General features: G+C 39.8%; 1 protein-coding gene and 1 long non-coding RNA gene across 3 annotated transcripts in view; one reads left to right on the top strand and one right to left on the bottom strand.

Moving 5' to 3' along the window:
- Nucleotides 1-8,270: 8,270 nt before the first annotated feature.
- Nucleotides 8,271-26,582, bottom strand: part of LOC117523218 (E3 ubiquitin-protein ligase NEURL1-like) — a 111,249-nt gene continuing 92,937 nt past the window's right edge. For both annotated transcript variants that reach the window (XM_034184671.1, XM_034184672.1), the window contains 3 exons: nt 19,846-20,565; nt 10,706-10,873; nt 8,271-8,676 (listed from right to left, as the gene is read on the bottom strand). In XM_034184671.1, coding sequence (XP_034040562.1) covers nt 8,432-8,676; nt 10,706-10,873; nt 19,846-20,565 — 1,133 coding nt within the window. In that variant the 3' untranslated portion in view covers nt 8,271-8,431. The remainder of the gene's footprint in view (nt 8,677-10,705; nt 10,874-19,845; nt 20,566-26,582) is intronic.
- LOC117523219 lies at nt 15,560-25,659 on the top strand. Its single transcript, XR_004564446.1, has 3 exons — nt 15,560-15,700; nt 20,799-20,803; nt 25,647-25,659. It is a non-coding gene; the product is annotated as an uncharacterized LOC117523219 (long non-coding RNA).

Here is a 26,582-nt window from a genome sequence, read left to right as displayed (position 1 = left end):
AGTTAAGTGTCTTTGGTACTCAGTTTTTTCAGAAGATTCTCAGGTACTGCTGAAATGATTTTGTAACAAGTGAGTTGTTACTTCAGTAGACTCAGATGCCCATCACTTGCGTTGTGAGGGAATATCATTTCGGCTATGTGGCGTATTTCACCAGACATGATCTAGCACGCAGTGTTTAGGACCCCATGGCTGGAGAAGATGTTTACTTTTGAAAAGTACAGTGGAACTGGATGTCTGCCTGGGTGATTGCCATGAAGGACGCAAGGTGTTTCTCTGGTATCCTCCCAGACTTGAACCTTTCCTTGCACTGTGTAAATCTACAGACATGTTATCACGTTACGAGTATATTGTTATATATACTCAATATACTCGTATATTGTTGCATGCACTGCAGATCATCCTGTATTTGTGTTCGATAGTTTGTTTTTGTTTAAACCAAGTACAGTATCTGGTGTAGAATTGATGCAGCTTTATTGTGTAATGTTAGTGCTGTCTCAGTTTTTAATTATTGCCACACCTCTCTGTTGCGGTAGGTTTCATTTAACCACATTCTTTGGCATTCTTGAAAACCCTGCTTTTGAGTGACAAATCAAGTGTAAACACATGATCCTGAAAGCATCTGCAGTCTGTAGTGAAATATTCCAAGCATTCCAAAAAAAAAAAATTCCATGGTTGTACTTTGGTATTTACAGTACATTAAATTTGCAAGAGCATACATGTTACTTTAAAGACCAAAAATCTGAATTCAGGCTACCCCTTTATGTTTGGTGGTGCAGATAATCATGACTTTAGAAATGCACAAATGGAACAGAGAATATTAACATCACATTATTTCAACAATACCAACTTTAATAATTTTATTCTCCTTTTACACAATAGCTTAATATTGATTTCAAATCAGATAACCACTGTATCAGAGCGAGAAACATGTTATGCAGTCAACTTACATTATACACAATAATAAAACAAACAATATCCTTGTTTTGGGGGCACACATGGAAAACAAACATGTTTCATTATAGAACCACTGACAAAATAAATAAACCCTGTAATGTACAGTCATCATTATACCCATCAATACCATTTTCTATTAAAATGCTTAAATGATTTTTGCTAATATTTGGTCAGGAAGATAATAGATTGAATAAAATGAAAACAAACACAACAGGTAGATACATAAAGGCTGAATGTCGCAAGCACAACAAAATTCCAGTACTATGCAGTGACTGAGGGAATGAGGTCATATTTGGACATTGAAGTGTTTAAGATTAACACAACTCTTCTAATGTTACTATTTACCCCATGAAATACCTGAACAGACCATATCACAGTTCGGGTTAAAATGTGTTGTGTGCACGCGCCAATCCAGAGATAACCAGATGCGCAACTAGCTAACCAGGTCGTTTCAGCGTTAGCCAATAGCACAAAAGTCTATCTTCTTAATAAAGACATTTATCACAACATGTGCAGACATCTATGGCACAGACCGACACTGAAAAGACATTAGCGGGCATGATATTGTAAGAATGTTCCATGATGCATAACACAAAATGGCTGACGAACATCCAAAATGTCCTTGTAACTATCTGATTGATGGAACACTGTTTTATTGTGTGACACTACATACATAAACGCACACTATAAGATATTTATCCATCCATGAATGCACCGCGAACAGACAGCCGCCCATTTTCACCACTTTGCAGCCACCTCACATAGACAACAACTCTTTACAACATCTAAACTTTGAAGTCCGTTTCCTGTCAAATTCTTTTTGGAGGTCTCACTGTGATAAAAGAACCTAGCAATATGAAATAAATATTCTGAGAAATAGCTATAAACGGGCAGGATTAGCCAAGTTTGCATGAGGCTACTAGCTTAGCATTCTGCAAAAGGAAGCATTTTTTTTTAATGATCGGACAATTTTGTTATTAGGAATTTCCACTTTAAAAACTCCAAGAAATATTATCCAGATTTGACCACTGCTGACTTTTTTCCACACCGCCACTATGAGAAAACCAGACTTTCCAGTGTTGCACATCAAGGCAGAGTGCGTCAATGAGCGACCTTATGAGGTATAGATCATCACTTTTGAAGTTGTCAAAGTGCATTTGGCAGGCTGTCAGTGCACAGGGTAAATGGTGTGAGATATTAAAAAATATATAAAGTCAGAAACTGCTTGGAGAGGGTCTGTTTTGTGACCGCTGAAACTCCCTGAGTGCCATGTTGTACTCGATGATGCGTGACCATAATGCACTGCAACCCAAACCGTGATAAGGGCTATTGATTGATACGCGTCTCACCTGGTTTCTCCAAAGGCACAAAGATGCTAAAAGGTAACTGTGACAAAAACATACAATGATGTTCATGTTCAGATAACTTGACAAGCTTCAATTCAATGAGAGAGAGAGAAAAACATTAAATCAGAAATACCTTGTTTTCATCAACAAATCAAAGCTGTAAATAAAGAGTGAGTCGATTACTCAAGCGAAAATATTCTAGGAGTTTGCGATTACCAAAAGCAAACAGCAGCGGCTGATATGCAAATGATGTTCTTCTTGTCTGACAAAAGTATGCTGTAGCATTGTCACAGACTGAACGTGATATTTTTTGTCACTTGAATGCACATTGTACTGTAGTACATCACCATAAAAGTAAATATTAATGTGGTATTTAATGTACATATGAAAGTATAAAATGAAAGAATAAAATGGTGACCAGACTGATACAAGTTAAGCCAGATAGTTGAATAAGTGCATTGAGCACGAGGTTGATTCCTTGTCCCCATGTTCTTTAAAAAAAAAAACTTTAACCATTTAAAAATAATTCAAATCACTACACTAATGTTTATTTGTAGGACTTTCGTCCAATCACAGCGTCCACTGCCAAGATGCTGCAATCCATGCACTTCCCATGTCTACAAGCCTTCAAGTGAAGCTTTCATCCATCTGTTTTGCACCTTTATCTTCTCTGCAGAGGACACTGTGCAGCCACACAGTAAAGGTGCCCCTTTCTCCACCGCCCCATCCCAAACCGTACAACATCCTGTCTCCTCCTTCTCCTCATCCACTGATTTACATCCTCATTCACTGCCTGACCTTCTATGGTGAGAACGTTCGCACATTTTACCCTTCGCGCCACCTCGATCTGCCTGAAATACGCACAAGTGCAGCGGGTACCGTCAAGACATTCATCAAAACATCTCAACACAAACTAGAGCTTTGGTAAGGATTTATTTTTGCTTTCAGTTTTGCGTATAATTACAGGAGGCACATTTCTGACAGATGTTAAATGACCTATTTTCATCATTTGTCACTGACTACTTATAGAACAGGTAGTTCGCTCAGTGGGATAAGAAGTTGGGCTACCCATATGTAGACCTGGATTTGATTCCTGGACACAATACCTGTCTATGTCTTTGGACAAATCATTTAATCTGCATTGGTTCACTCCACCCAGCTGTAAAGGGAAAATAACCTTGGCTGGGGAAGTAACCTGTGTCAGACTGGCATCCTATCCAGGGAGAGTCAGACTCTTCTGATTAATGCTAGAGAATCCATGAATAAGCACCAATGACCCTCAGGGCCTGTATAGGACTTCACTCAGTGGAATGATTTGTAGCATTTGTGAAACCTTGTGTTCAACCACTTCAGTAATGTTTGCTCATTTAACTGAGGATCACAGATCACAGGATTCACAGTTTTGCACTTCTAAAACTTATATTTCAGACAGCAAATTGGAGTGTTAATCTGTACTAATTAGACATTTTGTCTGTTTTGTTTGCTATATTTTGGGCATGTGGCACATTTGTCTGCGCTTCATCCAGCATACAAGTGCCTCAATGCTGAGGACCCCAGCAGCTGGAGAAGACAAAGGGGATGCCCATGTTTCACCTGTCTTCAGCGAATGGATGGTTAGCTTTGTGAAACGGGGACAGATATGTTGGCTATCTGGGTGATTGCCATCAGGGACCCAGGGCAAGTCCATGGTGTGGTGGATGTGTGGCTACATATGGCACTTCTGCATGTTCCCAGACTACACTCAAAAATGGATCATTGGATGAACTTGATTCAGTTATGTACATGTAACTCGTAATTGAATTAAGTTCATCCAATGCATCACTTTTTTGAGTGTAGACTTGAGTTGTTTCTGCTGACCACTTTGTGTTTAGTGAAGGTCTCTTACAAATTCTGTTTGTGGTTCTTTAGTAAGACGTCACAGGTCCGACCTGCTTTAACGTTTTCAAAGATTTCAATTTTATTTCAATGTTTCAATGTTAGACCTCTTACACACCTCTCTGCAGCTTCTCTCCCCTTGCCATCCCCTCATTACCCCATCCCCGTAGAGACGGTGCCTGCTCCCAGACCACCAACAACCAGTAAAAATCTATTTAAGCATAAAAATTCAAAAAGAAAAAATAATATAGCACCTTCAACTGCACCACAGACTAAAACAATTAAATGTGGTCTATTAAACATTAGATCTCTCTCTTCTAAGTCCCTGTTAGTAAATGATATAATAATTGATCAACATATTGATTTATTCTGCCTAACAGAAACCTGGTTACAGCAGGATGAATATGTTAGTTTAAATGAGTCAACACCCCCGAGTCACACTAACTGCCAGAACGCTCGTAGCACGGGCCGAGGCGGCGGATTAGCAGCAATCTTCCACTCCAGCTTATTAATTAATCAAAAACCCAGACAGAGCTTTAATTCATTTGAAAGCTTGTCTCTTAGTCTTGTCCATCCAAATTGGAAGTCCCAAAAACCAGTTTTATTTGTTATTATCTATCGTCCTCCTGTTCGTTACTGTGAGTTTCTCTGTGAATTTTCGGACCTTTTGTCTGACTTAGTGCTTAGCTCAGATAAGATGATTATAGTGGGTGATTTTAACATCCACACAGATGCTGAGAATGACAGCCTCAACACTGCATTTAATCTATTGTTAGACTCGATTGGCTTTGCTCAAAATGTAAATGAGTCCACCCACCACTTTAATCATACCTTAGATCTTGTTCTGACTTATGGTATAGAAATTGAAGACTTAACAGTATTCCCTGAAAACCCCCTTCTGTCTGATCATTTCTTAATAACATTTACATTTACTCTGATGGACTACCCAGTAGTGGGGAATAAGTTTCATTACAGTAGAAGTCTTTCAGAAAGCGCTGTAACTAGGTTTAAGGATATGATTCCTTCTTTATGTTCTCCAATGCCATATACCAACACAGGGCAGAGTAGCTACCTAAACTCTGTAAGTGAGATAGATTATCTCATCAATAGTTTTATATCCTCATTGAGGATAACTTTGGATGCTGTAGCTCCTCTGAAAAAGAGAGCCTTAAATCAGAAGTGCCTGACTCCGTGGTATAACTCACAAACTCGCAGCTTAAAGCAGATAACCCGTAAGTTGGAGAGGAAATGGCATCTCACTAATTTAGAAGATCTTCACTTAGCCTGGAAAAAAAGTCTGTTGCTCTATAAAAAAGCCCTCCGTAAAGCTAGGACATCTTACTACTCATCACTAATTGAAGAAAATAAGAACAACCCCAGGTTTCTTTTCAGCACTGTAGCCAGGCTGACAAAGAGTCAGAGCTCTATTGAGCCGAGTATTCCTTTAACTTTAACTAGTAATGACTTCATGACTTTCTTTGCTAATAAAATTTTAACTATTAGAGAAAAAATTACTCATAACCATCCCAAAGACGTATCGTTCTCTTTGGCTGCTTTCAGTGATGCCGGTATTTGGTTAGACTCTTGCTCTCCGATTGTTCTGTCTGAGTAATTTACATTAGTTACTTCCTCCAAACCATCAACATGTCTATTAGACCCCATTCCTACCAGGCTGCTCAAGGAAGCCCTACCATTAATTAATGCTTCGATCTTAAATGTGATCAATCTGTCTTTATTAGTTGGCTATGTACCACAGGCTTTTAAGGTGGCAGTAATTAAACCATTACTTAAAAAGCCATCACTTGACCCAGCTATCTTAGCTAATTATAGGCCAATCTCCAACCTTCCTTTTCTCTCAAAAATTCTTGAAAGGGTAGTTGTAAAACAGCTAACTGATCATCTGCAGAGGAATGGTCTATTTGAAGAGTTTCAGTCTAGAAGAATTCATCATAGTACAGAAACAGCATTAGTGAAGGTTACAAATGATCTTCTTATGGCCTCAGACAGTGGACTCATCTCTGTGCTTGTTCTGTTAGACCTCAATGCTGCTTTTGATACTGTTGACCATAAAATTTTATTACAGCAATTAAAGCATGCCATAGGTATTAAAGGCACTGCGCTGCAGTGGTTTGAATCATATCTATCTAATAGATTACAATTTGTTCATGTAAATGGAGAATCTTCTTCACAGACTAAGGTTAATTATGGAGTTCCACAAGGTTCTGTGCTAGGACCAATTTTATTCACTTTATACATGCTTCCCTTAGGCAGTATTATTAGACAGCATTGCTTAAATTTTATTGTTACGCAGATGATACTCAGCTTTATCTATCCATGAAGCCAGAGGACACACACCAATTAGCTAAACTGCAGGATTGTCTTACAGACATAAAGACATGGATGACCTCTAATTTCCTGCTTTTAAACTCAGATAAAACTGAAGTTATTATACTTGGCCCCACAAATCTTAGAAACATGGTGTCTAACCAGATCCTTACTCTGGATGGCATTACCATGACCTCTAGTAATACTGTGAGAAATCTTGGAGTCATTTTTGATCAGGACATGTCATTCAATGCGCATATTAAACAAATATGTAGGACTGCTTTTTTGCATTTGCGCAATATCTCTAAAATTAGAAAGGTCTTGTCTCAGAGTGATGCTGAAAATCTAATTCATGCATTTATTTCCTCTAGGCTGGACTATTGTAATTCATTATTATCAGGTTTTCCTAAAAGTTCCCTGAAAAGCCTTCAGTTAATTCAAAATGCTGCAGCTAGAGTACTGACAGGGACTAGAAGGAGAGAGCATATCTCACCCATATTGGCCTCTCTTCATTGGCTTCCTGTTAATTCTAGAATAGAATTTAAAATTCTTCTTCTTACTTATAAGGGTTTGAATAATCAGGTCCCATCTTATCTTAGGGACCTCATAGTACCATATCACCCCAATAGAGCGCTTCGCTCTCAGACTGCAGGCTTACTTGTAGTTCCTAGGGTTTGTAAGAGTAGAATGGGAGGCAGAGCCTTCAGCTTTCAGGCTCCTCTCCTCTGGAACCAGCTCCCAATTTAGATCAGGGAGACAGACACCCTCTCTACTTTTAAGATTAGGCTTAAAACTTTCCTTTTTGCTAAAGCTTATAGTTAGGGCTGGATCAGGTGACCCTGAACCATCCCTTAGTTATGCTGCTATAGACTTAGACTGCTGGGGGGTTCCCATGATGCACTGAGTGTTTCCTTTCTCTTTTTGCTCTATATGCACCACTCTGCATTTAATCATTAGTGATTGATCTCTGCTCCCCTCCACAGCATGTCTTTTTCCTGGTTCTCTCCCTCAGCCCCAACCAGTCCCAGCAGAAGACTGCCCCTCCCTGAGCCTGGTTCTGCTGGAGGTTTCTTCCTGTTAAAAGGGAGTTTTTCCTTCCCACTGTCACCAAATGCTTGCTCACAGGGTGTCGTTTTGACAGTTGGGGTTTTTCTGTAATTATTGTATGGCTTTGCCTTGCAATGTGAAGCGCCTTGGGGCGGCTGTTTGTTGTGATTTGGCGCTATATAAATAAAATTGATTTGATTTATATAGCACCAAATCACAACAGAGTTGCCTCAAGGCGCTTCACACAAGTAAGGTCTAACCTTACCAACTCCCAGAGCAACAACGGTAAGGAAAAACTCCCTCTGAGGAAGAAACCTCAAGCAGACCAGACTCAAAGGGGTGACCCTCTGCTTGGGCCACGCTACAGACACAAATGACAAAACAATTCACAAAATGAACGTACAGGAAATGTTGCCGGCGCACAGGACGGTTTCCCGAACAGATAACACACCCATCTCTGGATGGAGCTGCACTTCAAACAGAGAGAAAAGAAAAATCAAGCATCAGACAGGCAACAAATACAGTGTAATTTGTTGCCCGATATGCATTAGACATATGTAGAAGACAAACATCTCAATGCCGGAGTTTAATGTCCTGCTGTAAGGTACCTGAGCTAGAATACACACACACACACACACACACACACACACACACACACACACACACACACACACACACACACACACACACACACACACACACACACACACACACACACACACACACACACACACACACACACACACGGAGGATTGACATTCAGCAAGAATAATAACGGTGCAGCGAAGTCAAAACCCACACAGAGTTTGTGCATCTGTACAGTCTTAGATGGCTTTAACACCTTCCTTGAGCTGAACCTGACTATATAGGACATTATTACAGGCCTACGTGCTCCGGTAGGTCTTGATAATATCTTTGATTGTCCTCCTGCAGATGGGGCAGCAAGCATTAGCCATCTTCTTGAGTTTGAGGGCACAGGCGTAGCAGAGACACATGTGTCCACAGGCGTAGAGGACTGTGTCCACGACGTTCTCATAGCAAATCGTACACTCGTCACTCCATGAGCTTGAGCAGGATGCCAAGGTTGGGGACTGTGGGTGGCTGGAGAATGGAGAGCTTGGGGTTGTACCTGAGGAGAATCATGTGTTAGAGATGTGTGACCGCAAGAAAATGGTTTGAAATTATTTAACATTCTAGTACTCTAAAAATGATGGAAGAATGTTTTTTACAACTTAAATGTGGCTTACTTTCCTTGTACAGTATTTTAAGAACTACAAGTGGTTTGTTTATTTTTAAACTAGTTTGGGAGGCTCTGCTGTTTACATTCCAAAGTGACATATACGTTTAAAAAATACACTGCATCATCATCTATGGCCACAAGATGGCATCATCTATATGCATGACAAGCTGTTCCTGTAAACTGAACGAGGTACTGTAATTTGCACTCTGGAACAGTAGTTGGCCTCAATGCACCATGAAGCTGTATGCATAATGCCGTGAAACAAGGAGAAGAAGAAGAAGATTTGAATGACAGTTTAATACATTTTAAAGAAGCACTGAAGTTAAGAAATCATGCTCTCATACTGAAAGACCACACTCTGGAGTAAAAACAGGGAATATAACTGTAATACTGTTCAGCAGACTTGTTGGGACTGTGTGACACAACAAGAACAGCAACGATAGGTCAGCAAGCCAAATCTAAAGTAATCTCTTAAAAATATTTTAGAAATCTATAACTACTTTGCACATTTTCTTATCTATGACCATCTGTTCAGTGATGACAAGAACCAGTGCCTTGTACAAATACATCAATTGGTTCTTTACTTTCTGATCGGAAACATGACATTTGCATGATAAATAAATAACAAGCAGTTTTCAAATGTTTAAATATGTTGCACATTGGCCTCACTTATGAAAGGAATTCTAATGCGTGCACAAGGGCTTAAACGTGATGAAAATTTTTTGAAAATGTCCTGCCTCCACATCTTTATCCTAATTTGCTGTAAATTAGGAAAAAATATGTTGTAAATGCTGGGACCAAACCATTTGAGCACATATGAAGAACACTGCTTCATGAGTAAAATGCTATACAAGTGTAAATACATAGGACTTTACATTTTTTATACATCCTCCCCCAAATGGCGTCCAATATATTGGATGGTTGATAATATTGGCTGATTTCATGAACATCAATATGTTTTATTTTATTTTGCAGATATGAAAACCTTTTACCAAATAAACAATGCATGAAAACACTTTGGCTGTTGGAAATCAGAATCAAATTTATTGCTAACTAAGTTCTCACATACAAGGAATTTGATCTGTTGTCACTGGCACATAAACAATAAAAAGTACTTCTGTAAGAAGTAATTGTAATTACAATGGCAAGTAATTATAATGGCATCATTACATAGTTTGTCCAGAAGAGAGTGCTCTGATGGCATTGCTGACAAGCATGGCTGAGACCCCCAACATCCCTTGGTCACATTAGTTCTGAGAGACAGAGGAAAAGTGACCAGCTTCCACTCATTTTCAATCAGAGTGAGCATTTTACAGCTGTAAGACAAAAACGGATGCTATGCCAACTGGAAAGAGGGGCCAAAATACATGAGAAGTCTATGATATCCAAATTCTGTGGGATATGACAGGGTGACTGCCAATCTGAGTGAAGGCAGTATGCAAATGTTTTTACTCCCCACGATCAGTATCAGTATTAGTCCCACCAAAAATGCATATCAGTTATGCTGTAGTGTTTTGTCATTACCCATAAGGCAATGTGGCAATACACTATGGAGCATGCACTCAAAATTGAAAACGATTCCAGCTTGTGTGTCTCTCTACATGCATTCACATTTTCAACAAGATGATATCTTTCAGGCATATTGCTGTCTTAAGATTGCCCAAATATTGGGGATCGTCAGCAAGGCAAATAGCAACTGTGACACATTTGCTTGATTACTCAAGAAAAGGACACATAACTTCGTAAATCCTGCCAAAGTACAACTTTCCAAAAATTTCATGCACATGTAATTTTGTCTAGTGATGCAGTGCATTATGGGTAATGACAAAACACCAAATTATAAGGTGCAGCTAAAATAAACTCTATGGCAAAGGTACTTATGAGAAAGAAAGGAGGAAGAGACAACAAACACACAAACCTGTGGAGGAAGTGAAGACCGTCTGGCAGTGGGAGTTGAGGTTAACGTTTAAGGAAGTGTTGAGGTTGAGCTCTGAGTTGCCATTGCACAGCAGAGTGGGAATGTTGTGCGCGCAGGATGGGGAGCTGGGGATTGATGGACCTCTGACATCTGGCTGCAGAGATGAGCCTGGAGGTTCAGAAAAGCATTACAACACAGATTTTCTTTTCGTTTTCCTTTAAGTCTCATAAAACTGAGCTAAGTCAGCACATCCCTTTTCTAACTGGTATGAAAAATCTTTCACACTGTTCAGCGCTAGAAATTAGTCACTGCTGATAATTAGCGATTATCTGGTGGAGTGTCGCTCTGTCACACATATAAAGTCTGTGTTATCTACAAGCAGATGACTCGCGAGTCTGGTTTCTGTGGGTGGGTGCATGAGTGAATCAAGAGACTGTGAGTGGGCGCCAAGGACCCCGGCTTGTTCGTCCGTGTGTCCATGATCTCTGTGGGTTGGATAGAGAAGTCTTCCACAGAGCAACTGGTGTCTGTCCCATTTGATCTGTTGCTGAAAACCATCAGCTCTTATCAGTCCTCATACTGGCAGCCATGTCTCCTCAGAGAAGGGATTACCAACCCCACGTCCACAAACTCTGATCTGGCCCAACTGGCATCCATAAAGCAGCATCCTTTAATTGCCCATGGCAGAAATACCGCTTCCCAGTTGGGTACAGCCGCCATCATGTGTGTTGAGTGAGCTAATATTGGTTGGCTCATTGATGTAAGAGTCCACAAGTTGGTAATCCAAATTTCTGTAATAGGACAATAGGGGAAAAAGAACCACAGATGGAGAGAAACAAAAACAATATAAAGTCTGAGCAAAGAGAAAGAGGCCCATTTGTGTGAGCTGTTGACAGTGTAATATTGTATAAAGTTTTGTTGTATAACTCTGATGTCTTTTACTTGGAGCTCTTCAGCCACCTGACATAAACTATCCGCAGTAGCTTTTGGAAATCTACAACAAATTAGCTTCTGCAAAAGCAGGTATAGCAGCAATTGCATACCAATTTGTTGAAACAAGCCTTTCTCAGTTGTCTATTTATTTGTGATCTTCTAGACTTGGTAGAGAGGCATGCACACTACAGTCATTCCCTGCAGCACTACAAATAAGTAACTACTTAGGGCGGCTTGTGTGACTCGCCAGCTGCTAGCAAACAGCTTGGTCACCTCTAATTAGTCTGAATAGATAACCTGCATGTATCCTTTCGTCCGAGGTGACTTTAATCTTCTCTTGTTTTATGAATTTCATGTAAATGTCTTTAGTTAGGGAAGGGTGTTATTTCAAAATTTTTTTAAATCTATAACTTTTTGCATGGAATATGGAAATATACACGGAATAAACCATAACAGCATCATTTTTGGGTCATTTGGTTCCAAAAACCCATATGGACGGAACGTTTGAAAATTTCAAGTAACGCGTTGTGTCATATATGTGCTGTTGAAGTATAAAACCACTCTGTTGCTTATAATTAGTTCATTGTGGCCATGTCATTCTTTACATGTGATGATTATACTCAACTGATGTTCCTGAAATAAAAACTACATAGATTTTGTTTGTTACAATTGATTGTAACATATGTACTGAAATTAGTTTTTTTGTCAATTACTCTTAAAAAACACCAGATAGGCTTATTGTTACTATAGAAGTTGAATATAAACTTGGGGTCAAGCAACATTTGGAGCCAAATTTCAAGTCTCTAGGTGCAGCGGTTCTCAAGATATGACATTTTCGTTGATATTTGTGGCGATTTTTGAACCCGATATCTTCACTGGCTCCGTCCATATGGGTTTTTGGATCCAAACGACCCAAAATTTACCCTGCTATGGTTTATTCCATGTATATTTCCATATTCCATGCAAACATTTATAGATTTCCAATTTTTTTGAAATAACACCCCTCCCTACTTTAGTTATGTGTGCAGTAAAGGAAGCCCCTACATGCACAGCGTTTTCACTGGAGACACGCCCCCTCACGTCACTTTTCCATCTCTGTCAGCACTTCAAGGTTTCATTCCACAACATGCAGACACATATATCACATGCAGCCCATCGTGACACCGACAAAGAGAAAACAAGCGACTAGGCCATTACTGATTATAAAATATGAAAATGCAGCATAACTTGAAAATCTCCCTTCCTAAGAACCCACAGGAGAGCGATAGACTCCCATCTGTTCCACTTCACAGGCTTGACAACACCCAGCCACGAGAAACTGTCACTTGCCTCAATGGCGATGGGTTGCCATGGTAATGTGTGGCGTGCGGCAGCAGCGAGTGGGTGACGAGAGGCGTCACAAATTCACTCCCCGCAGCAGGAGGGGGTAATGACTCGAGGAACATTTATACCCCCAAGAATTGGGAAAGGAGGGGAAGCGAGGAGGAAAATGCACAGGGAAAGACAAAGTGCGGAGACAAGTGCAGGACCGGCATTAAGGGAATGTGGTGTGGGTGGAAATCCCAGTGTCTCAGTCCTCTATGCAATTACATTTTAATAATGCATATGGAAGGTATCAGGAGGAGTGATCACTAGCTCCCCTCCAGATACATAACGCTGGCTGCTGGGAGCCCACGCAAGACAGAAATAATCTTCTCAGTCCTCGTCTGACTGACTCCAGGAGAAAAGACTCGAGGATACGGTACATGGAACGCCACTATGTTTTTGTCAGCTTCTATCAGGACAAGAGAAATGGCAAGATTGAACAAAGAACCATCAGAAATCACTTTTTTATCCTATCCATAAGAAATTCCCTTCACTATAAATAAGTAAAAATAAGGGTAAAAGGCTGGAACATAACCATCATTTCATTAATTTGTGCAGGATGCAACCAATATACAAAGATTGCTTTCTTTGAATGAATAAATCAATGTCATGTAGTGCTGTAAATTCATCTCAGCAGGAATGGATGATTTTGCAAATCTGATTGGTTAATCGTGGGAGATATCAGACCATAAAATATCGTGTGGACGGTGGCAAAATATTAAAACAATTTAACATTTGATGTGTACTCCGCCCCTGGCCGCGCTGCTGTGCAGTTGTCACCTGAGTCTGACAGAATCAGTGCAGCGATAACAATGTGTGGATTTAATGAATTTAACTTGATTGATTGATGGATTTACTGTGGATTTAACTCAATGCAACTGACAAGATGGAGAAATCTGTGGGTCTGCTCACAGAATTTCCAGTTTGGCATGAAGACGCTGTTGGGACGGTAAGCTTTGATGAGCTGACCACACCCTTTCACAACGATTCGCCAAACGAATTACTTATAGAAAAATAAACCATGCAAACAATGGAAGTGGATTAGAATGGGAATAATCCTGTTGTGTCTGATGATTTGTGGTTGCAAATATCCATTTTAAAACTCAATTTGCGACCGTAAAATCCAGTATGAACGTCCGCAAATCAGACACAACAGGGTTATTCCCTAATTAGTTGATTTTTTTTTTAAATAATTTATAAAAAAAAAGATTCAATAATGACCCAATTAAGGGTATATATCATTTCTCAAACACAGATACCAATCATTGGACTGCTGATACTCAATACTGTATGTATCACAATAGATACTTATATATATGATTAATAATGCAAATGTAAATGATATTTAAATGCATGCATTAATTGTAATATGTAGTGCTGATGTGTAACCCAGCCATTTAGTACTTTGCCTTTGATATTTTTATTGAATTTTACAGTATAATATGCTGTTGATATTTGTTTGCAGTATAGGTTGAAATGGGTTAATTTCAGAAATTTTAAGACTAAGAAATTATGATTTTTTTCCTTTAAATGTCAGGTTGGGACTGGGTGGGAGCATGCACCAGGGCTGCATCTGCTACACTACGAGACCACCCCAGGTCCTGGGTCATGACCACCCTGGTCATCAGCTGTTCCATTTTCATCAACTTTGTGTTTTTAGATCTGTAAATTTTAATACAAAGAGGACTGAACTGTTTAACTTCTTGGTGGCGCTTTGTGATCGCAGGCTGAAACACAAGATCAACGTGCTTTTGCGCGTTTGATGAGTGACAAATATAGTTTTCTGGTTTGCCTCAAAGATGACTGTTTGCTTTCTGCTGTGTCTTGCACAGAATATTCTGCCATCAAATCAATTTTTAATGGATCAGGACAAACAGTGGCTGTAAATGCTGTTAAGTGTACTGTGGCATTCCACCTAGAAGTGGTTCAGGTTGCAAAAGTTTGCGATGTTACTTGAGATATCATTATGTAAAATGAAACAGAGTTTACAGAGCTTCTGTTGAACTCAAGATGCAGAGTTTACATTGATATGCAAACTGTAGAAGAAGAATGTAAATTCCAGAGACAGATATATGAGTCAATAAAATCTCAGAGCAGGACATAAAGCAAACAATAATTCACGGCTTGGTTAAGTGGGAATACACCCTCCAAAGGTCACTGATGAATCACAAGCTGCATTTAACTCTGAATGGAAAATTACAGACCACATCTAGTGAAGGATGGCATTTCAACATGTGTTCAAGCCTTGACATTAAAGAAAGTATTTAAACACTCTGGAAAACACCAACAGTGTTGTTGCTCCTGTGTTCGCCTTCAACACTTGTTTTCCATGTGAGAGTCCAAGAACATGCAAATCAAATCCTCCTCCACAGAAAAATCAGAAATCAAAAAACATTTTTACATTTTGTTAAATTAGATTAAAATTTCTCAACATTTTGATCTGAAGCCTTGTGCATGACCTGGGTGCCACCCTAGGGAGGTGTTCCAGGCACATCCAGCTGGGAGGAGACCCCAGTGAAGACCCAGGGCTCAGTGAAGGGATTATATAGTATCTCCACATTGGCCTGGGAACACCTCGGGATCCTCCAGTCAGAGGTAGTTAATTTGGACCGGGAAAGAGAAGTTTGGGGTTCCCGACTGGAGCTGTTGCTCCCACGACCCGATCCGGAATAAGTGGTTGAAGATGAGTGAAGATGTGTGGGTGCCTTGTGCTTGATAGAAATTTGTGTGTTGAGAAATTACATGAATATGTTTAAGATTAAAGCCATCATCATTTTCTTTGAATATCTTTGATAACATTTCAGTCTTAAATGTGATGGGTTGCTGTTTGTTTTTCCACCACACATCTTCAGTTGCTTTATGTTCTTCTTGAGATACTGTAAGCGTATCATTTTGAAATGCGACAAAAAAATTTGACAGATCCAAACTTGACTGGCACAGAATTACCAAGAAACAGTCCACCGATGGATGATGTAATTAATCTATATCATCCATCAGTAGAATAATGTGTGGACTGTTTGGAATTGTTGGACTATTTTTTTTTTTTTGTCACCAGGAGTATGTCAATAATTATGGTCCACTTTCACAAAATTTGGTGGAGTGCAGCATGGGTTTAGATACAAAGATAGATTGAAGATGTTTCTTTCACTTTTGTCATCACTGAAATACTTTAATGCAAATATCTAAAAAACACCCACCACAGCTTCAATAAATAATACACTCAACAAAAATATAAACACAACACTTTTGGTTTTGCTCCCATTTTGTATGAGATGAACTCAAAGAGCTAAAACTTTTTCCACATACACAATATCACCATTTCCCTCAAATATTGTTCACAAACCAGTCTAAATCTGTGATAGTGAGCACTTCTCCTTTGCTGAGATAATCCATCCCACCTCACAGATGTGCCATATCAAGATGCTGATTAGACACCATGATTAGTGCACAGGTGTGCCTTAGACTGCCCACAATAAAAGGCCACTCTGAAAGGTGCAGTTTTGTTTCATGGGGGGGGGGGGGGGGGGGGGGATACCAGTCAGTATCTGGTGTGACCACCATTTGTCTCATGCAGTGCAACACATCTCCTTCGCATAGAGTTGATCAGGTTGTCAATTGTGGCCTGTGGAATGTTGGTCCACTCCTCTTCAATGGCTGTGCGAAGTTGCTGGATATTGGCAGGAACTGGTACATGCTGTCATATACGCCGGTCCAGAGCATCCCAAACATGCTCAATGGGTGACATGTCCGGTGAGTATGCCAGCCATGCAAGAACTGGGACATTTTCAGCTTCCAAGAATTATGTACAGATCCTTGCAACATGGGGCCGTGCATTATCCCACTGCAACATGAGGTGATGTTCTTGGATGGCACAACAATGGGCCTCAGGATCTCGTCACGGTATCTCTGTGCATTCAAAATGCCATCAATAAAATGCACCTGTGTTCTTCATCCATAACAGACGCCTGCCCATACCATAACCCCACCGCCACCACGGGCCACTCGATCCACAACACTGACATCAGAAAACCGCTCACCCACACGACGCCACACACGCTGTCTGCCACCTGCCCTGGACAGTGTGAACCGGGATTCATCCGTGAAGAGGACACCTCTCCAACGTGCCAAACGCCAGCGAATGTGAGCATTTGCCCACTCAAGTCGGTTACAACGACGAACTGGAGTCAGGTCGAGACCCCAGTGAGGACGACGAGCATGCAGATGAGCTTCCCTGAGACGGTTTCTGACAGTTTATATATATATCAGGGCCGTATATAGGAATGTGAAAGGGGGGGTTCAAATCCTTGAGTTGGGGGTCCAGTGGGCCGCAGGGCCCCCGGTGGGGTCGAGGGGCAACACCCTCATGGGGGGCTCAGGGGGGCGAAGCCCCCTGAAGCAGAAGCTTTTTGAGGATTTCGAGGGGTAAAAAGCTACATAAATTTCATTTGAAACCCAAAATGTATTATTTTAGGAAATACATTTTTATATACAAATAGTCCTTGCTTGGGATTGGATCAGTTGCCATAAGAACCACCCAGGAAGAACCAAGATAACATTAATACAGACTTTATACCTGCCTGTCGGTTGCGAATGAGGCAAAAGACAGGTGTGAAAAAACTCACGCATGTGCACGAAGGTTCAAGCTTGGCTGATGTCACCGCACATGATTCAAATCCATATAGTTTTTGCAAAAAATAAAAAGGTCGCATAGTTTTCTAACAGACCTCGTATTTAGCGGTATTAATATTCGCGTTTACATCATGAATATGTACGTATATGTACGTTATGTATTAAAATAGCGGTATTTAATTTGGCGACCTTGTTTAATTCGCGAAATTCGCATAATAAATCCCACGCGAATATTTGCACCTTTACAGTATTTGCAACAGAAAGGAGAAGCTCCCTTTATTTCTCAGCTTATACATACAAACATGTTTTTACAAACCAGACAAGTGTAATTGTGTGTCTACATGTGTATTTACAAGCCTACTAATCTGTTTGATATCAGAGGAGGATAGGGACCAGGGAGCAAAAATTCTCAACCCCCATGGGAAAAGTTTATCTTCCCCTTTCATCACTTAAGGGATTACTCTGGCAGAGGAAATTGAAACTTGAGGGTGTGTGATAATAGCTGTGTAACAGTTAGTGCTTGTTGCTGTTTTAGACATAAGCCAAATGCCAATCATTTCAAAACAATTGCCCAACATTTGTTTTTGTAATGCTTATGTCTTCTAAATATAATAGTTAATGGACTAAAGTTTGTCCAGCAGGACTATAAGAGGTGGACTCCCCAAACTCAGTGGAAATACTTGGTTAAGAGACAAACACATTTGAAGTCCTTCATGCAGACTTTGTTTTGCAATCAAATTTATAACAAAATTACACACAAAAGGTAGGTAACAGGAAATGTAAATATTAATGAATCAAAACTGAGGTAGTGGTGTATTTCACTGTTTTTACATTGCAATTTTACAAACATAAAATGAATGTATTCAGACAGGAAGGCAAACTGGGTTGTACAGGACAGTCAGGTGTTTAACAGTTGAGAACATAAAGTCGCTGAAGGAAGGGATTAAATAAACAGAGATGGCCAACACATATACAGGGCTGGAAATTTGAATCAGCCTGGTCATACCCACAGCCTCAGCCTAAGCATGTTGTTGTTTTGCTGAGTGTGCTGTGGCTGTGCTGAGTGTGCTGTAGAAAGGGATTAAATAAACAGGGATGGCCAACACATATACAAGGCCGGACGTTTGAATCTGCCTGGTCATACCCACAGCCGGCTATTTTGGGGGTAATTTTCAGTTCAACTTTTAAAAAAATGGCACCAGTTTGTTCCGCATGTCATGAGGATTCAGAATATATATAGTTTTTAGGGCTACATATTATAGATTGGGAGTTTATCCCGGACAGACAGACAGACAGATGTAGCCCTTGATATTATATATATATAGTTAAGGTTTGCAAGTAGGGATGTCCTGAACAACTTTTTGTTCCCGATACAAGTGATTTTTACTGAGTATCTGCTGCCACAGTTCCAAAAGATGCTTCAGTTCCATTAACTTCATTTATATAGCCCCAAATCACAAAATAAATTGCTCCAAGGCGCTTCACAAGGGTAAGGTTTAATTTTGAGCCTTGGCTGAGGAATACACTCTGCACAGTAGCTCATTATGTGCATGTGCTTGCAACAGGAATAATCCCATCAACAGTGTAACTGGGTTTCAATTTGTCAGTACTTTTTCATTCATTCATTTTCTGACATTTATCTGGGTATGGGTCACGGTGGCAGTAGACCAAGCAGCTCAACCCACACTTCCTTATCTTCAGCCAAGTCCTCAAACTCTTCTTGGGAGATACCAATGTGTTGGGAAATACAATCCCTCCAATGTTTCCTGGGTTTTTCCACAGGGTCTCCTCTAAGTTGGACATGCCTCCCTAGGGAGGTGACCAGGGGACATCTTCACCAGATGCCGAAACCACGTCAGCTGGCTCCTTTCAATGTGAAGAAGCAGCAGCTCTACTCAGTGTCCCTCCCTGACACTTGAGCTTCTCATCCTGTTTTGTGTAAACCCAAATGCTCAACAAAGGAATCTTATTTCCGTCACTTGTATCCACAACCTTGTTCTTTCGGTCATTACCCAAAGTTATGACCTTAGGTGAGAATAGGAATGTAAACAGAGTGTCGACTTCTGGCTCAGATGGATATGAAACATACGAGTATTTAATTTCAAACTGATTTGTGATTATAAAAAAGCTGATGTTAATCTACAATATAAGAATGAAAACATTTGGAAATGACTTCTATGATTGGTTCAAGAAGCAGTGTCAAATGAACTTACCTAAAATCCTCAGTTGTGCGACGGCGCCGTGCAGACCGTAGAACATCCAGAGCGGCCTGGAGTTATCTACACACAGCTGCCTCCCTGCACTGATGCCGTTATGGGTCACCATGAACTTGCCTTCTGCATTCACCACAAAGCCCAGGATATCTCCGGCCTGCAGTGGGACACCAACCCGGCAAACCAGCCAGAATTCCTTGCGGTCAAACAGGGACTTGGGATTGTGAGGCAGATCACTGGGTTTCACAGTGGCTGGGTCACACGACGTCACACCATAAGAAAGAGACCCAGGCCGCACGTTCGTTACCGTTTTTGGCACCTTCACAAAAACTGTTTCTGAACAGCGTAGCGGCCGGCTGGTGAACACCAGGGTCCTCTCATCGCCCCGGTGATCTAGCCGAGCGACTGTCTGCTTATCCAGAGCTGTCACGTGGATGCCATGCACTGAGTGGAAATGTAGATCTGTCTCCAAGTGGGTGGGCATGAGCAAAGACTGCTGGGAGTTCTGTGCATTTTGCGGCACGTGACAGGAGGAGGAGGAGCTCAGGGGTTGTGGCAAATCCTCTTCCTCATCTTCCTCCTCCACATGCATCTCCTGCTGGTGCACGCTAAGGTCACACATGCTGATTGAAAGTCGTGAGTCATCACCGTTTTGCTGGATGGAGGCTTGGTGGGAGGCAGCTAAAGAACGAGGATGCATCACAGGGAGCATCTCACTCTCTGTGGAAACAGATACATAGGAATGTAATGTAATCACTCACAGTTTGGAATTAAAGAATCGAATCAGAACCAAATAATAATAATAAAAAAAAAATTTAACCCCCTGCCCTCAAAACACTTACCTTACAACAATATGGAGTGGGTAAAAAGCTACTTAGAAAATAGAAAACAGTTTGTACAGATAAATAATACCAAATCAGAATTGTGTAACATTATTTATGGAGTACCACAAGGATCGGTACTTGGACCCAAACTGTTTATTTTGTATATCAATGATTTTGTGAATGTATCAAATGTGCTTGGCAGTATTTTATTTGCTGATGATAAACGCTGTTTTACTCTGGATCAGATATACAGGAAGTAGCACAAGTGATAAATACAGAATTGGAAAAAGTTAAACATTGGTTTGATATAAACAGATTGTCACTAAATATTAAGACAAATTTTATATTGTTTAATGATACAGTGAAAAAAACTAATGTGACATTACAAATAGATGGAATGGATATACAAAGGGTAAAAGAAACGAAATTTTTAGGAGTCATGATTGATGAAGATCTTACATGGAAGTCACACATAAATTACATAAAAGGAAAAATAGCGAAAGCCATTGCTGTTTTGCATAAAGTAAAATATTCATTAAATAGTTATGGTTTCTTAACATTGCACAATTCATTGATTGTCCCATATTTAACATTTTGTGTAGAAATCTGGGGATCAACATATACAACCTATATACAACCTTTATTTATTTTGCAGAAAAGAGCTTTAAAAGTGATTAGTAACAGTGGTTTTAGAGATCCATCTAATCCATTGTTTATTAAGTATAGGGTACTTAAATTTCATGATTTAGTCGATTTGAAAATATTACAAACAATGTACCAAGTTAATAAAAATACTTTACCTACAAACATTCAAAATATGTTTGGAAAAAGAGTAAGTAGTTATAAATTGAAAGGAATAGAAGTCTTTAAAAAACCAAGATTTAGAACTAAAGTAAAAGAAAGGAGTATTGCAGTAAATGGTGTAAAATTATGGAACAATATTAATAAAGAAATTAAAGAATTAAGGTTGCTTAAAAAAAAAAAAAAAACGTATTAAATTAGATGTATTAAGTAAGTATGAAACTGTGAAATAAGTCAGTGGGCTGCAAGGAAGTAAAAAAAAAAAAAAACGTGATCTGTTAATAATGCTTGGAGTGTTTTGAGTTTGGAATGTAACCTGTCAGAGATGTAATTTATTAATTAATGGTCATAATTATGAAATGGGTCAGTGGTATGTGACGAGTTAAAGAAATGTAGTCTGTTGAATGGTGTTGATTATGGTGCTGGGTATTGGGTGATTGTGTTGTTGGAGGGGGCAGAAATCATAAGACTTGTTCTTCTTTTTGCTCCTTTTCATTCTGGTGTTGTGGTGCTTTGTTTCTGTTTTTCTGTTTTTTCTTTTAAATGAATGAAATAAATATTAAAGAAAGAAAGAAAGAAAAAAAGGTGGACAAAGAAACTTTTATTGTGCAAGATATTAAAATCTGTCAGTTTACCACATAACTTACAAATGCATGAGTGGATTTCCACCAAACGTTTTCAGAATATTCCTTAGGTGTAAGTGACAAACATTTGAAGCTGATCGGTCAAAGGTAATCAAAGCTACATACAATACATATTCAGAAATACACATTTTCAAGGATATTTGCAACTATTAAATCATAAATTGACTGCATTTCTAGAACACTTTTCCATCTGATGCAGATGCTCATAGCAGTTTACAATGATGCCTCACATTCACCCATCCACCCACAATGTCAGCATGCTGCCAATCACTTGAATACACACCGAGATCAACCTGGGATATATGGACCTTGACAAACCAAGGATCCCCTGGTCACAAGTCCACCTCACTCTTGACCATCACCTACCCCAAGAAATATAGCTCGAGAGACGACGTGAAGCGGATCTCAATCAGTGAATCATTTATCAAACTGTATAAGTGGCATTATGTCAACCTCACAAAGAAGTCATGAAATTATATAACTGGACAACAAATAAACATTTTACAGGACAGCTCCACAACCAGTAAGGCTAGAGAGGAGATCGAAATGCAAACATCACAGCATTAAAAATGTTTTCTTTTGTTCACAACAGCTTCAGAGTTGCCTGGGCCTCTTGGTGTCTGCCATCACTTGCTTCCTCCTTGCACAGTCACTCATTTTTTTGAGAACCGCCTGCTCCAGCCACACTTACCACACAGTACTACACTCTTTGTATTCTTTCTTGATTGATGTAAATGAAGTCCACAGCACATTCAATGACTTTAAAATGTTCATGTGTCATCCTGACTCATGTAAAGAAAACTGGCTGGGAAACCGATTATATTTACTTTGCCCACTTACTTACGGGCCGCAAAAGTGGAGGAACGGTGTATTAAAAAATGGCAGAAATTCCCAAATGTTTAATGTTTAACCCCTCAAATTAAAGCAAAAAATTTCCGCTGCAACCACATCTTGATTGTTGTACTTGTGGGAATACACAGAGGCAAAATTACCAAAAGTCTCACTGTCCAAATACTTATGAACCTGGCTGTATATCTGTGAATAAAGTGATTTTGTGGTGTCAGGCATCTCTGCATTCCAGTGCACTCTCATGATTACTATCATAACTCAACAGCATGGGCTTGACACGTGTTTGTGTTCTGAAACGTATCAGGATGTGAAGAAGTGTGAATGCGGTGCAGCTGCAGGCCAACGGCTACTTAGCAGCGAAAGAGACTTAATGGCTTTATGCAACACTGACATAAGTCAGAAACATGAACTGAAGCACTATAAAGCTCAGCTCTGTTCATATTATGACCACTTTAGCATAATATGAGCTGCACAGGATCTCTCTCCAATTAGGCTGTCTGCCTTTATCTTGGAGTCCGATCATAATGAGCCACATTTTCTTCTTATCGCCACATTGTAGTCTGTGAAATGTTCTCACAATCAACAGCATAAAGTGTAAGAATGCAGATATTATTCAAAGCTATTAAATCCTAAGATGGTTAACAGGCCAAAGCGAGGTTACAAAGCTGCTTTGTCGAGTACTAAAAGTTTGTGTGTATGTAATGTAAATGAGCCTGTTTTACAGAGAAGGTGCATGTGTATGTCTCTTCCATTCATAAACACTCTCCAGTCCTCGGGCAGGTCCCTGCTGATGGTGAAGGAAGCCTGCACAAGTGACTCACCAGTGGGTGGTCAGATAAAAGCTTTCCAGACTGCAGGCTGCAACGGGCAGTGTAAAATGGTACTGGACCGGTATATTTCCACAAGTTATCTGTACAGATTCCTGCTGTCAAGCTTTTCTGCAGCTGTTGGCCTTTGAGGTGACAAATGTAAATAACATCCAAAATGATGCTGGGTAGGTGTTGCTATTGCTACACCAAACTGTTTTTTTGTCTGAAATTTCAGGCATGCACAGAATTGCCTTCATTCTAACACAGTGTTGTAATGTAACAAAGTAGAAATACTTCATTAGTGTACTTAAGTAGAATTTTGACATATCTATACTTTACTTCGTTATTTACATTTTTTGCAGACTTTCACTTTTACTCCACTACGTTTCCTCAATGAAATGCGGCTATACTAAAATACGAAATGGAGCAAAACGGGGCGAAATGGAGCCTAATAATCACGAAATGGGGTAAAAAGTAACTAAATGGAGCAGACTGACCCAGACTGACTCCAAATATGATTCAATTAATTACTTTTATTTAATCATTTTTAAGCAAAATGGGACTGATAATCACAAAATGGGGGTTAAAAGTTGTGAAATGGAGCAGACTGACCCATTGACTGAAGTTTCATCTCTTGAGTGCTAGATGACGCACGCACCGGCCCCTACTACATGTACTGAGCGCATCTCACAAAAACAAAAGCTAAGCAATTAAATAAAAGTAATTATTTGGAGTCAGTCTGGTTCAATCTGCTCCATTTCGTTACATTTTACTCCCCCATTTTGTGATCATCAGTACCCATTCCGCCCCATTTTGTCCATTTCCTATTTTAGTATGGCCCATAAAATGTATACGTTTACTCCGATACACTTCCCTGAACCATCTTCTTTACTTGTTACTACAATATAAAAGTAGAAGAAGTTTGAATGGGGAATGCCTGTTTGCAAAGGTAAAAGTAAGCCGGTGGCAGCACTGAGCTCCTCACACTGGAGCGCAGCAGATAGCCCTCTTCATTTGGAGCACAGCGCCTTTCACCCTTGTTGCATCAAGTGCCGCGTTTGGCATAAAACACGTTTAAAAGACACAAAATGTAAAAGATGACAAGTTGAATATGTGCCCCAAATGCACACACGGATCAGCACCTGCTAGAGGTCTGTGCACGATCGGAGTTAAGGGGAGTTTATTTGAATTTTTTTTTCTTTTTTTTTTGCAGAGAAGCAGTGCGTAAAAGCAGGGCTGTGTTTTGGATTTGAGAGCACAAAGAGCGCTGCGTTTGGTTACTTTCTTGTGGTTGGTGGTGGTGACGCTTAAAAAGTTGTTTTTTTTACTTTTCCTTAAATTTGGCACAAATGCTCAGCTATAAATGATTTTTCTGTTTGACAAGAGCCTGGCTGTTGTGTTTAACAGAAAAGTGCGTGTGGGTCTTCCAGGAAAATGACTGCATATTCAGAAAAAAGAACAACAGCTTTACTTACAGCTATATACATCCACCTGTTGCTTCATTCATCCCGTCACCAACACCAACTACTACAACTTCTCCAGACACCTCACTGGCTTTCTTTTCCTGTCGCTGTTTCACTTTCCACTCATTTTGGATTTTACTTTTACTCAATATTTTTTACTTAAAGTACATTTTATATGAGAAATTTACTTTTATACTTATACTTAAAGTACTTAAATACAGTAAGTGTCAGATACTTTAAGACTTTTACTCAACTAAGATTTTTAAAGGAGACTAACTTTTACCAAAGTAATTTTATGCTAAGATACTTATAGTTTCACTCAAGTATCACTTTGAGGTACTTTATACATCCTGGTAACCAGAGGTGGGACGAAGCCACCAGCAAGTAACTCTCAAGTGATGAATCGGCAAGTCACAAGTCTCACGTCAAGTCCGAAGTCATAATGAGAACCAATTATTTGCAAGCTGATTTGAGACTTGGGACTTGCTGATCCATGACTTGAGAATGACTTGACAGTGACTTCATCAAACCTCTGCTGGTAACACATGGACACAGTAGTTAGTAAAAATGGTGACTTACACGGATGTGTGTTTGAAACAATGTGCCATTTTTGAATTCCTCACGGCGGAGGATTGTGGACTCCGTGGACATTTATTGATGAATGAATGTAGTCTTTGGCAACGTCTATGAGAATGTCAGGATTGTCAGGAGGTGGGCAAGGAGTTTGAAGGGCGAAAATCCAGCCATGATGAGTCTGCATGAGCAGGCCTGCAGCAGACGCCCCATAACTACCACAGATGCACAGCATCAAGTGCAGGTGGGACGGCATGTTCCTCAGAATTTTTGTAACATGGCAGCACTACCAACTCGGACCGATACATGGACACTTGACAAAAGCTGTGTGCACACTTGAACAGGGTTCCTCCTGGAAAAGACGCAACTTTTCCAGCATGGAAATGCTCATCCACACACAAGTTGACAAACAGAAGATGCATTGCAGCAGCTCAAATCTTGCCACAGCCAGCGAACACCCTACAATTTAATTCATGACAGCAAAATAGTTTTCCTTTTGAATAAAAAAGTGTCTGAGTAAAACAAAGTAAAAAGTTTCCATTCATGTACACAAACTACATTATCTGTAAATGAATTTCTTTGGTTTATTTCTGACCAAAAAAAGAAAAATGGGACAGGAAAGAAAGCTCAAAATCATACAGAGAAATAGAAAAATAAAAAAGCTAAAAATAAATAAATAAATAAATAAATACAAAAATAGACAAACTCAAAAGATGCTGATGAAGTGTCAGAATCCCTGCACTCAAAAGCAAGGTGACTGCCACAAATTCTTCC

This window comes from Thalassophryne amazonica, chromosome 13, assembly GCF_902500255.1.
Source record: "Thalassophryne amazonica chromosome 13, fThaAma1.1, whole genome shotgun sequence".
Lineage (NCBI taxonomy): Eukaryota > Metazoa > Chordata > Actinopteri > Batrachoidiformes > Batrachoididae > Thalassophryne > Thalassophryne amazonica.
The sequence above is the reverse complement of the archived record's forward strand: the minus strand, read 5'-3'. Positions and strand labels throughout refer to the sequence as shown.